Source organism: Staurois parvus, unplaced genomic scaffold (genome assembly GCF_062004578.1).
Source record: "Staurois parvus isolate SC_StPar_1 unplaced genomic scaffold, SC_StPar_1.0 ptg000750l, whole genome shotgun sequence".
In the NCBI taxonomy this organism is placed as follows: Eukaryota; Metazoa; Chordata; class Amphibia; order Anura; family Ranidae; genus Staurois; species Staurois parvus.
The window spans coordinates 1,915,680-1,928,717 of record NW_028318546.1 but is presented as its reverse complement, the minus strand read 5'-3'; the positions used below and the strand labels follow the sequence as shown (position 1 = coordinate 1,928,717).

The 13,038-nt window shown below is 37.9% G+C and overlaps 1 protein-coding gene across 1 annotated transcript in view; it reads left to right on the top strand.

Moving 5' to 3' along the window:
• Positions 1-12,804, top strand: part of LOC149445021 (IgGFc-binding protein-like) — a 91,977-nt gene extending 79,173 nt beyond the window's left edge. Inside the window, exons 69-77 of the mRNA XM_089654291.1 lie at positions 892-1,021; positions 5,556-5,724; positions 8,037-8,216; positions 8,305-8,435; positions 8,560-8,759; positions 9,746-9,884; positions 10,099-10,236; positions 10,745-10,844; positions 12,151-12,804. Coding sequence (XP_089510417.1) covers positions 892-1,021; positions 5,556-5,724; positions 8,037-8,216; positions 8,305-8,435; positions 8,560-8,759; positions 9,746-9,884; positions 10,099-10,236; positions 10,745-10,844; positions 12,151-12,535 — 1,572 coding nt within the window. The 3' untranslated portion in view covers positions 12,536-12,804. The remainder of the gene's footprint in view (positions 1-891; positions 1,022-5,555; positions 5,725-8,036; positions 8,217-8,304; positions 8,436-8,559; positions 8,760-9,745; positions 9,885-10,098; positions 10,237-10,744; positions 10,845-12,150) is intronic.
• The last annotated feature ends 234 nt before the right edge of the window (positions 12,805-13,038 follow it).

Here is a 13,038-nt window from a genome sequence, read left to right as displayed (position 1 = left end):
TTAGTGAGTGTTCATATTTTCACTTGCCAGTGAGCCTGTGATTTGGCCATACACCACGCTGAGCCAAAAAGAACTAAAGGACAATGTTGGCCTGCTGGATAATGTTGGCCTGATTTGCCTGCCTGGAATTGCATTGCACTCTCTATAAAATATTTCCAACTGCCTAGCACAAAAACAGTATGGATTCATTTAATTTTAAACAAAGTTCACCTTTGGGAACATGTTACTCGTTATTAGGTGTCACATGTAACATGTTCCCGATTCTACAGCCATCTCCCGCTTGCAGGGCGCTGTGAGTGCCGTGGTAGTTCATTGAGTCTTCCTGTCAGCAAGTATTGGCTTGCCCGTACGAGGTGTATGAGCAAGCAGATACACTGACAGTGTGCAGGAGACCTGCATGGCATCTGCGATCTGCTGATTGCTGGTAAAATGCTTTACATGCTCCTAAAACAAAAAATAATATATGCACATTTCTTTACCCGCAAAAAAAGTGAATTTACTATTTTTTGTGGAAAGGTGAACTTATCCTTTCAGCAACACTTTAGGAAGTCTCACCCTTATTTCAGCATTTGTACATTTCTACATGATCTGCCATGCAACACACTACAAGTTGTATGTTACCCTGCAATACTTTCTTTGTTAGCTCTGTTATAGCTGGGCACACACCTTGTTTAGTATTTTGTAAATAATTACCAGTATTTTACTTAGAGACACTATCACCAAATACAAAAGCATCAAAACATATCTTTATATAATTTCAAGTAACAATTATGGCTTTGAAAACATTTTGAATTGTTATCTTAACACTTTTAAAACATGTACATTTAGAGATTTTGTTTGAGAAATTATTATTTTATATTGACATCTGTGTACTGCTTTGTTGTTTTGTAGCTAAATGGTGTGAAAACAGTACCTCCTGTTCGTCCACATGAAGGAATAAACATCCTTCAGATGCCAACAAGAATCCAAATGGAAACTGATTTTGGTCTTTCTATCAGCTTTAATGGCAATGAAAATGCAGGTACTACATACAGTATAACACAACAGTGAAGTATCTATCTATCTATCTATCTATCTATCTATCTATCTATCTATCTATCTATCTATCTATCTATCTATCTATTTATCTATCTATCTATTTATCTATCTATCCTCTGTATCTATCTATCATCTATTTCTTTAAATTTATGTATAAGCTTATTTATTGATGTATAATTATCCTCTGTCTATATAGCAGCATTTTCTAAAGTTGTTTTGCTTCTTCTGTATCAGGAGCAGGGGCGGACTGACCATTTGGAAACTCAGGCACTGCCCGAGGGCCCATGGTCAGTAGGGGGCCCCATGAGATACCCCTGGTACCTTTTTCATAGACTTTTTTGAGTTTGGGCAAGGACACAGGGGCCCCATGATCCCCTATTGCCCGGGGGCCCCATGAGTTGTCAGTCCGCCCCTGATCAGGAGAGCATAAGGTGCAACACTGAGTACAATGCTAAGGTCATATCTTCTTATGTAAGGATTAATGAAAATGCATGGTTCAGTCCAATGCAGATATTCAGAATCTGCCAGCATTGGTTTTTACTTGTTTCATTTGAAATGTGTTTTTTATTTTTGCTTTCCTTTCTTAAGTTAACTAGTAAAGGGGTTCATTGTGCCCTTTACCATATTGCTTAAAGCGGTAGTAAACCACATCCATTATAGAAAAAAAAAATCCTATGCAAGGTAAAGACATAATGTGCTAGTATGCATTGCATACTAGCACATTATGTAAAAAATACCTTAAAACGAAGCTTTCCAGTGGCGTGCTGTCACCGCTGTAGAGGCTTCCATCTTCACCCGTCTTGCTTTCAGGTTCGCATGTTCCGGCATTCTGCGAAGCCAGGCCGCGATTATGTCACTCCCATGCATGTGCACAGGAGTCCCGGGCCATGGCACACAGCTCTGAAGGAACGGCACAAGTATGCTGTTCCTTCAGAGAGCATGTGCTAGATTAAATGAAGAGAGAATATCTCCTAAACAGTTCATGTTTAGGAGATACTCATTTTACCTACAGGTAGGTAAAATTTAAAAGCAGAGTTTACAACCACTTTATGTGTGCCATGACTATATACCATAGGAAGCCCATGGTTAGCATTATTTGTCTCATTATACAAGCTAAAAACATACTAGTAAATTATTCAGCTCCTGAACAAAGTGGTACTTTTGTGTTACCTATGAGGATTATGTTAAGAAATCAGTGCATCCTAACTCAACACGTTATCTTGGAGCAACACAGATACATAAAAGAATAACAGATATTTTCTTTGAAAACAACTGATATCGATAATAGATGCAAATATAAGATTCAAAACAGAACTCCCCTAAGCACTATTTGCAAGTAAACTGAAAATATTGAGCACCGTCACTATAGGTGCTGAATGCAGAAACAAAGTTCTACCCATACTCCATCCTAATTTTGAATGCTCTTCTTCTTGAGTCAGTGTAAGCTACTGGGGTGGTGTAGTCCAAAACATGCATGCTATATTAAAGTGTTACTAAACCCACAACAGTAACATCAGTCTGTAGATCCAGTAAAGCATGCTTGTTATACTCACTGTGGAACTTAAGGGGTGAGTCCTCTGTATTGTGTAAAAACACTATTTGATCCCATCTTCTCTGATCCTCCCCTTCTTCCAGTGTCTCCCCTCTTATCTCCTGATAAGACATGTCGTGTACAGACACTCTGCACATGCTCAGTTTGGTGTGTATTGCTAGAGAGGTTTTTTTTTTTCTTGGGAGAGTGCATGTGATCAGCACATGGCCAATCAGCACTGTACAGACAGAGGTCAGGGGTTCTGCATCCTCCTAGATCAAAATTCCCCCTACAAGCTTTAACAAGTGCTCGACTGGACACTGATAGAAGTCACAAGACTGCTCTAACTGCTGATGAGAAAAAGTATTTAGCAGTTTATATTTACTAAAATAATTGCATTTCCATGTTCTATGTACTGTGGGAGACCAGATAGTGAATGCAAGGTCCTGGGTTTAGTAACACTTTAAGTCCAGCACAAGCAATACAAAGTTCAGCAAACTCAGATGTGTATATTGTGTTGTTTGACACAGAAAAGCCTACTATGGGCTCCCTTTTAAAGCCTATGGAGAAATAACATAATATAACATAACTCCAGTGTAGTTTTGAAAAAGAAAAGCTACTGTATATGTGACCGCTGTTGAGCATGTCATTGCTGGCAATAGTGGGATGCACACAGACACAGAGTATCTCCTATTGACTCCAAAGCATAGACAAGGCACTGTCAACAAATTATTCTGGTTGTCTTTATAAGAGTTTTAGGCAGTTTGCATATCAATAGCTATACCAACTGTATAAACTGTGATAAAATTGTTAAATGGTTATATATAGGGATGAGCTGACTGTACCTAGGTTTGGCTCGAGGTGGGTTTTTCCAACATTGCTAAATTCGGGTTTCAAATCAGAACCCCTTTGAAAATGCAAGCCAAAAGGTAAAGGCTATGATCACCTTTAAAAAAAAAATAAATGCATTTACTATTTTTTTTATTAGGATCCCTCAAAGCATTGCACCCACGGTCAGAAGATCGTGCGGGCAGTGTCAGGCTCTGCAAACTGTCAGTGTAGCTGTCTGACCATACCTCGTATGCAATGAAAGGAACAATGAACTACAAGAGTGCTCTCCAGCGCCCCCCATAGTTTATTGGGAACTATAAGCCATCAGCCACAAGGATTGACGGTAGATGTAGTTCAATCGTTCACAGAACTCTGTGAATGAATGACACGGCTGGGTGGGCAGAGCCCCACATGGACACTTTCTTTTCAAATTGTGAGAGTGGGAGAAGGGAGAAGATCCCCTGCCCCTCTCTCACAATGGGGCTCAAGGGGGTGCGGGGGTTGCTGATTTAGTAATATGTAAAATTTTACGCCCTGAATATGAGTGTAATAAGTAACATGTTATAAAAGGTGAACATGAATATGAGTGTAACATGTTATAAAAGGTGAACTTATCCTTTAAGGCTAATAGGCAAGAGGTTGTCAAATTTAACTTGGTGAGGAGTTGCAATTTTAATAGTACTTAAAAAAAATTAAAATTTATTTCAATAACAAGCCTCGGGGGTGCACTTAACCTGCCTGCAAAGTGGCACATCTGTACAATGCAGAGATTCCCCAGCTGGCAGCTGAATGTACTGGACAGGGATGAGTTGGTAGGATGCTTGGTGGCTGCTGGCTTCCTAACAATCAGCCTGAGGGGAAACTGTCACATTTAGCAGCAATAGTAATATTTCATTGCTGCTAGCAGAAGTTTGACTCCGCTGTACACAAATTTATTTCAGACATTTCCAGAACCTCTGAATTGGCAAAATTTGGTCTGAATCCAGTTTCAGACCAACTTTTGCTTGTTCAACAGCTTATCATCTCTTGTTATACATAAACATCACTGCTATTGCAATTTATAGGAGAAAGGGAAACATTATTCTTAGATATTTATTCCAGATTGAAGCAGCTAGTATTTGTCATAGTAAAAAAAAATATATTATTTTGGCAAAAAAGTTATACTACACTTTGGATATACAGTTATCTATGTGATCATGTCTTAAAACCAAAAGTAGCATAAATAACATCATAATCTAAAGCATTGCTGAGATCAAATGTCAGAGGAGGAAATCAGCCAGAACAGTTAACAGCAGGGGCGGACTGACCATTTGAGCACTCGGGTACTGCCCAAGGGCCCGGGGTCAGTAGGAGGTCCCATGAGATGCCCCTGGTACCTTTCATTGTCTTTTTCATAGGCTTTTTTGGGTGTGGGCGAGGACACAGGGGCCCCATGATCCCCTATTGCCCAGGGGCCCCATGTGTTTTCAGTCCACCCCTGGTTAACAGACTGAGAAATAACAAGCATCATACACAGAAGTAACAAGGACAAGTGGTAGTGGTACCAGGGGGTGTAAATGGCTTACCATTAGTGGGCAACACCTGACAATTCCTGGTCTTTGCCAAATCTCCTGATGATGTAGATGAAGTTGTCTGGTTGATATTCACAGTCGGCAGGATTTGCTGGTGAGGCAACAGGGACAGACAGTTACAGACTGAACAACAGAGACAGGCCTAAGGTAAACAAATATGTAAAGAAAGGATAGTGGCATGCAAACAATACATATTTAAATCTAATCTGCAGCCTTAACCTGATGTTACTATCTGCTTCTTGACATTTATTAAATCAGTTAATAGCTATTTCCAGAAGGAACACATTTAGGGACAGCCTATACTTGTTGATATGCAACCGAAAGGTCTGTTATGTTAAAATGTGAAAGTAAGAAATGATGACTGTTACCATTAAGGTTTGCTATTTGTATTTCTTGAAAAAAAGGGTGGTTAAAGACTCATTACATTATGACTGCATGCTCATTTACTTTCGGAATTTTTGCAAAAATGTGTGTCAAGTTTAGATTCTAATACATTTAAAGAGACAAGAAGTTTATATAACAGTAATGCTTCTTAAGTTAGATACACCATTTCCATGTGTTTTGCTTTTTGTTTCTTAAATTAGAAATTACTGTACCAGACACCTACAAAGATATGCTTCAGGGTCTTTGTGGCAACTATGATGGGCGATCATCAAATGACTTTACCAGTCCTGAGGGCAGACTGATTGGTGATGTGGAGGCATTTGGTGAAAGTTGGAATGTTAAGTCACTTAAACCAGCTACTAAAGTCAGGTATGTCATTTTGTGAAGTTATTAAAAGATGCTGAAGTTTAGTTTTCCTTCATATGTCTCAAAAGTATAAATCTGTGTTTAAATTATTTAGAACATTCATGCTTTATTTTAATGAATAATGAAAGTATTTTTAATGATATTTACAATTAAAAAACAACATTTCTGTGTATACAGTGTGCTATAACCATTCCTGTTTCTTGCAAAGTCTGAGTGTAGCCTTTCTTTGCTTTAGCTTTGATTTACACTATGAGTTAGCTGTGAATCGAAAAGGAAACACACCACATGCCTGTTCACGTGATTCAGTGCGGTGCGATTTGAGCCTGATCATTTCAGTTTCAATATGTCTTATTGAGAGAAGAACAAAATGATATGGGGTACAAATTCAACATAAGAGAAATTTAAGTTTTACAATTTTTTTTTTCCCAGCGGAAGCAAATTGGATTGTGCTTTGCTGGGTTATTTTTTTGCCTTCCTCTGGATCAACTGTGGGTATAGGATTATAAATTCTTTTTTTTCTATGGTTGAACTGGATGGACTTTTTTTTCAGCCAGACTAACTATGTAACTATGTAACACATTATCAGTAAAAAATTAAAGAGAGAAAAAAAGTATGGGAAAATGGGAGAATCAGTCTGGTATACTGGGGCTAGCACCAGACTACAGAGAAAGGGAGAGTTAGGACAAAAAGAACCAAAAATAGTAGAGTGAGGAAAAAAGGAGGAAGTGGCTGGTATGACTGGATACATAATAAAAGTACCTTAAGGGAACAAATATTGAGATAAAAGATAATTTGCAATGATAGAATGATGGATAGTGAGAAAAGGCATGGTTTCCAAGGCCAATAAAAGATTCATCAATAGGTTAATGTTAAGAGGGAGACAATCAGAGGGCTAGTGTGCAACAGGCATGTTGTAGCCAAGGAGGCCAAGCATTGAGAAATTTATCTTGCAGACGTTGGGCTTTAGCGAACATGTATTTGTATAAGGCATTATCATTCAATAGTTGCTTGGTTATGGAGAGAGCAGGAGGAGAGCCCATTCATTTTTAATAGGCTCAAATTGTACTGCATTGCACCAAAGTCACGCATGCACCAATTTCAGAAATGCACTCAAACCCTATGGTCATTTTGTACTATGCGATCTGGTGCAGTCAGGCGCACTGTTTGTGACCAGCGCTTGGGGTGTCGTTAACATTGCACTAACACCCCCTGCATGTCAGGGGTGATAATTGCTGCATTTTTGGTGGAAGTTTGGTGCGGTAAAAAAACTCACCAAAAATATACCTCCCCATTGAAATGAATGGAACACCTGGCAAAAACGCATTAAATATGCACCCGCGTAGTGTTTTTGGTGTGGTTTTTGAGTCACATGTCCTGTAAAAAATGCACAGCAAACATGGTATGGATCAATTTGAAAGTAGCCTAAATGTAGTGGACCCAGAATGGAGCAGTGTGAAGAGTTCCAGAGGATAACATGGTCACTCATTTTTCTTTTGCTTTTTTTAACACAAAAGTGGAAAAAAAACATATCAGTGTGAAAGCAGCCTAGAAATGCAACTGAAACACAACTCACCAGCGTGAAGAGTTTCATGTTTTAAAGGGATACTTTTTTATTTTGCTCTTTTACCTGAAGAACTGACCAGTGTGAAAGGACCCTTAGTTAATGGGGAGGAATCAAAAATGAATCAAAAACTGATCAGTGTGAAAGGGCCCTTAGGCTGAAAAAAAGCACATAAAAAATGATCAATGTAAAAGCAGCCTAAAGAATATGGAAACCCACCATTTTTATATTCCTGATATGTGCCTACTGTACTGTGTACTTCCATGAAAAAGTATGCTGTTCTCTTTGTATTGCTTCATTTGTGTGAAATCCCTGGTGTTCCAGCCAGTTACTCTTCTTTCCTATTAAAAACTGAGCACACTAAGCATGATAACACAGCGTGGTCAGTTCTTTAGCTGTGCTAGGAATGCCACCCTGCCCAGCCTTACACTAGGAAATTTAGTGTACTGCTGTTTCTCCTCCCTCTGCTGTTATGAAGCTGAGAATAGAGGGTAGGTAATGTTTTATAAAAAAGAGTATTTATAATGTTTTTATATCTGTCCATACATGTTTTGCCTTTCATTTCTTTTTTAAACTGAATGGGTTGTTTTACAAGGTGGGGGTTTACAATCACTTTAATTGTTAACAAATTAGGACAGATTGGCTTAAAGGAAAAAAAATACAGTTTTGAGAAAATGTTTCCCTGTGCCACTAACTAAAAATTGTAAATGTTTATCTTGTGAAATAAAAATACACAAATTTCTATTCTCTGCAGACGTGCTGCTGTGATGCCATTAGAAGGGGAAGATATCATATTAAACACAGGAGACAATTTTGCCTGTTCAGCTTCAGGTCTGACCTTTGTGAACAGCTCTTCATTCTGTGGAGTTATGAGAGACCCACTTGGACCATTTAGAAACTGTATTCCATTTGTGTCACCGGAAGAGTTCATTGTGTAAGTTGTGTGTTGTGTGTGTGTTTGTTTATTATAATATAATATTGTTTGTTTTCATTACTCATAATCTTTATAATTACATTTAAAGAGACTGCATCTTTGACACATGTGCTGAGTTCCAAAGCCAAGAGTTGTTATGTATTAATCTTGGGCAGTATGCTTTTGCTTGCCAGCAAAATGAAACCAACATTGATGGCTGGAGAGAAACGACTGGCTGTGGTAAGCATTTAGTATTCCTTAGTATTCCTCCCACTCAGGGTATAACATTGCACAGATTCCTCCTACTAAGGGTATGATAAACACTCCATAGATTATTATATCGTCTTTGTTGTTTTTCAAACAGCTTTGACCTGCACTGCTAACAACGATTATAAGGACTGCACAAGTGCCTGTCCTGCATCGTGCAGCAACATGGCATCAGAGTCTGAATGTGAGGCGCCATGCTATGAAGGATGCCAGTGTAAATCTGGGTACATACTTAGCGGATTTGACTGTGTGCCATACAAAGATTGTGGCTGTACTTACCTCAATAAGTACTACAAGGTAATAACACTCAGAATTAGATTAGACATATTTAAATAACATTGCTGTGTTGCACTGATTGAATTGGCTGTATTTACTTACAATCACTAAAGCTAAACATAAAATAGAATTCTGGTAGATATATAGTCTGTTTTGGCAAAATAGCAGTAACATGGTGCAGTAACCACAATTTCTGGAATTCATAAAGCCTGGCAGAGAGATTTTGCAAAAGTGTCTCTCATCTATTCTAAAAGTGGTGAAGAATGTAACAAATTCACATACCTGTCTAGAACTTGTACTTGAATTGGGCAGCACAGTGGCTTCTGCTTAGCAGCAATAAAGTTGTTGGTTCGAAACCCAACCACGGTACTACATGCCTGGAGTTTGCATTTTCTCCCTGTGCCGGCATGGTTTCCTCAGGGTGTGCTGGTTTCCTCCCACACTCCAAAGACATGCTGGTAGGTTCATTGGCTCCTGTCTAAATTGTCCCTAGTATGTGTATGTATGAATGTAACTTAGGGACCTTAGCTTGTGCTTTACCTTGTACAAATCATAGAGATTTCCAAGTCTTATGTAACTTGAATAGTTTCTTCATAGTAAGCCTCCTTGAGAGTCCGTTTAAAGCTGAACAAAACTCCCCTAGAATTTAGCGATATGTCATCCCTGGAACTCACCATTGGCCGCTGACATCTTCGAGCAGCAAGCTTCCAGGTCTCAATTGCTGGCCACTGACATTGGCTGGGGGGGGCAGTAACGTCACTCCCATGCATGCGTGGAAGTTCTGTCAAATTTGGCATTGCTGAAATTGCATAGTGTGCTGTGCTTGCACAGATTACTGTACAGGATCGGACAGGCAGGAAAGTAGCTTACCATAAAAGTCCTGCCTGTTCGCCAATTTTCACTGTGAAGCCTAAAGTTCCACAACTATTGTTTACTTCAAAATGAACTGTCAGTTCAGGTCCATATTTATTTAATATAATAACATTTTCTTTATCTGTTTCTTGCAGATTGGAGATGTCTTCATAACAGATGACTGTTCACAGAATTGCAGTTGCATAGATAGTTCCTCTGTAGTCTGTGAGGACATACAGTGTAAAGAATGGGAGGCATGTACTACAGCCGATCAGATTCGTGGATGCTATATTCGTAAGTGGGCTTATAATCTTTCTTATCAGAATTAGATTTTTAAAAATAGGCAATTTATTACATTTGCAAAGTGCAAAACAGTTACACTTCCATTACAACAATAGCACAGACGGCTGAATGTTTTAGAAATATCAAACGCTACAGATCTTTGGGAAATAACATTTCCAAATATGTTTTATAACAACTTTCTTATATTGTATTGTGATTCTTACAGCAAGCCCATGTCTGGAAAACCCTTGTGAGAATGGTGGTACCTGTGTGGAAGTGCCTGGAACAGACAATACCACTGATGGCATGTCCTGTATGTGCCCCAGCACCCACAAAGGAACCTACTGTGAAGAGGAGAATGAAAGTAAGTTACTAGTTAATTTATGCCACAAATTATGTACATCTTTTTGCAGTCATTAGGATAGAATATGTAGTAATTGTGTTGCTTTAATGAAATAAGATCACAGTGTTCATTTTTCTGAATGAAATATTTTTCTACAGGTATCTGGCCATGGATGGCCAGAACTGTTGTGCACTATGCCCAGAAATATTACTGATACCTATTTATAAAATAGTACAAAGAGAAGTAATGTACAATAACCTGTAGCAACCAATCTAGAGTCTGGCACAATCAGACTATTGGCCATAACTGTACTTTACACTTTTTAAAGAGATATAACTTTATTTGTTTTTTTAGTATTTACAAAATAAAAATTATTATTGTTATTATACTTTTATCATCATATATGTTTTAGACAATTAGGTAGAGGTTAGAGGCCATTCATGTTTTGTACTACTTTAAAAATAAATGTAGTATTGGTAAAATTGCCCCATTCTCATAAATGTTTCCTTTCTTTCTTTCTGTCTTCTAGCTTACAACACAGTTATATACATTGTGATTGGTGTCGTTCTTGGAGTCTTCGTCATCAGCTTTGTGTTTACTATTGTTGCATACTTCTACCTGAAATCTAAGTATGTATATTTTTCTACACACATGAAATTAAATAAGCAAGTATAGTGTATCTGATACATAGAGTTGCAAGAAAAAGTATGTGAACCCCTTGGGATTACGTGGAGTTTTGCATGAATTGGGCATAAAATGTGCTCTGAACTTCATCTAAGTCACAACAATAGAAGAACACAGTCTGCTGAACATAATACTACACAAACATTAGATGTTGCCATGGTTTAATTGCACATAACATGTAAACATTCACAGTGCAGGGAGGAAAAAGTATGTGAACCTTTGGACTTAATAACTGGTTGACCCTCCTTTGGCAGCAATAACCTCAACCAAACGTTTCCTGTAGTTGCAGATCAGACCTGCACAACGATCTGGAGTCATTTTGGACCACTCCTCTTCACAAAACTGTTTCAGTGTAGCAATATTCTTGGGATGTCTGGTGTGAATCGCTCTCTTAAGGTCATGCCACAGCATTTCAATCGGGTTGAGGTCAGGACTCTGACTGGGCCACTCCAGAAGGCGTATTCTGGGCTGTTGCAGCCATGGTTTTGTTGAATTACTTGTATGCTTTGGGTCATTGTCCTGTTGCATCACCCATCCTCTGCGGAGCTTCAGCTGGCGGACAGATGGTTGTACGTTTTCCTGCAAAATGTCTTGCAACTGTATATACTGTTTCCCTGCATGTCTAGTTAAGCTAACACTGCACAAATGCATTAATATATTTTAAAAACATGATATAAGCTGTTTATTGGAGCCTAGTCTCACCACAGCTTCTGGTTCCTCTTGATTCACACACAAGTAACTTTTTTGACTCTTGTTTTACTGTAGTAATTAACGTTCCAATTAAACAGTGTTGGCTACATGAGCAGGTCATGCATAAAATTACATTTGATTATTATAATATGTAACTCATGGTTGGATTTACAGGAACTCTTTGCCAAACAAATATCTTATTCTATATATATATGTGGTCAATATCTGTAATAATACTATTTAATATATGAGTTATTTTTTATTTCACATGCCTTTATTTATATTTTCTTCACATTTACATGCTCATTTGCACAATGTACATGTCCATGGGGTGATACCACTGTAGCAATTTCACTAGAAAGTGAACAGTGTTGTCACCCATATGAAACAAGTTGAAATTCAACAGATTGACTGGCAGGATCAAAACTCACTAATGCTACATTACAGGGGGGCTCAGATAAGCAATGAATGCTGTTTTACTACTATTGACCAACTGCACCATAAATAACCTTTGACCACAGCCTCTACTTTAATAATTTGCTTTGTGCTTTCCATTTACAGAAGAAAGAAGAATGCATTTTTAGAGTCATCTGAGTCTGCTGAAAGTGGAAGAAACAGCTCAAACCATGGATCTTTACGTTTTTCATATAATGAGCCTGTAGACCAACTAAACATGGCATTTAGTGAGAATTTGCATCAAGAAGCTGATAATGAACAGAGATTCAGAAAAAGTGAAGATGGTCAAGTACAGGAGGAAAGTGATAAGATCAAAGGTCAAACAAATTTGGCATACAATGACAATACAAATGACAGTGATGCATGTGTAAAGAGTACCAAGGAAAACGTCAAGATGAAGGCAGTCAGTGAAGAGTCGGGGGCTCAGATTAATCTTGGTTTTGAGGATGACGGATATCTAAATGAAGCTGATGAATTGACAGAATTTTAAATATCTAAATTAGGTGAAACTTTCTATTTTTGATTCTGTACCATGCACTATATGTTAGCAAATGTTCTGAAATTTCATTCCATCTTTAATTGGCAGATTTACAAAACATGTTACAATATATATTTTTTATCCCATCTCATGTATAATTTATATATTTCCATGTATTAATTTAATATATTCCACACATTAGAAATGATACTGTTTCTAAAGATGTAACATGTTGGATATCATTAGAACCTGCTCAATAAAATGATTCTTAAGCATTTAAATGGTAGCAAACATAATCATTTTACACTACAGAAAAGCAGATAGGATGACCGTGGGACATGATAAAGGAGTTTTCATAGAAATAATAAAGATATAGGAAACACAAATTAATACTATCCTAGAAAATAAATGGTATGCAACAGGCTTGTTTTCTAACAGTTGCAGCAAAACTAGGATCTAAAATTGGTATACTTCAAGAAAAGGCCCCCTAGACCATTTGGTATTAGAATACAATT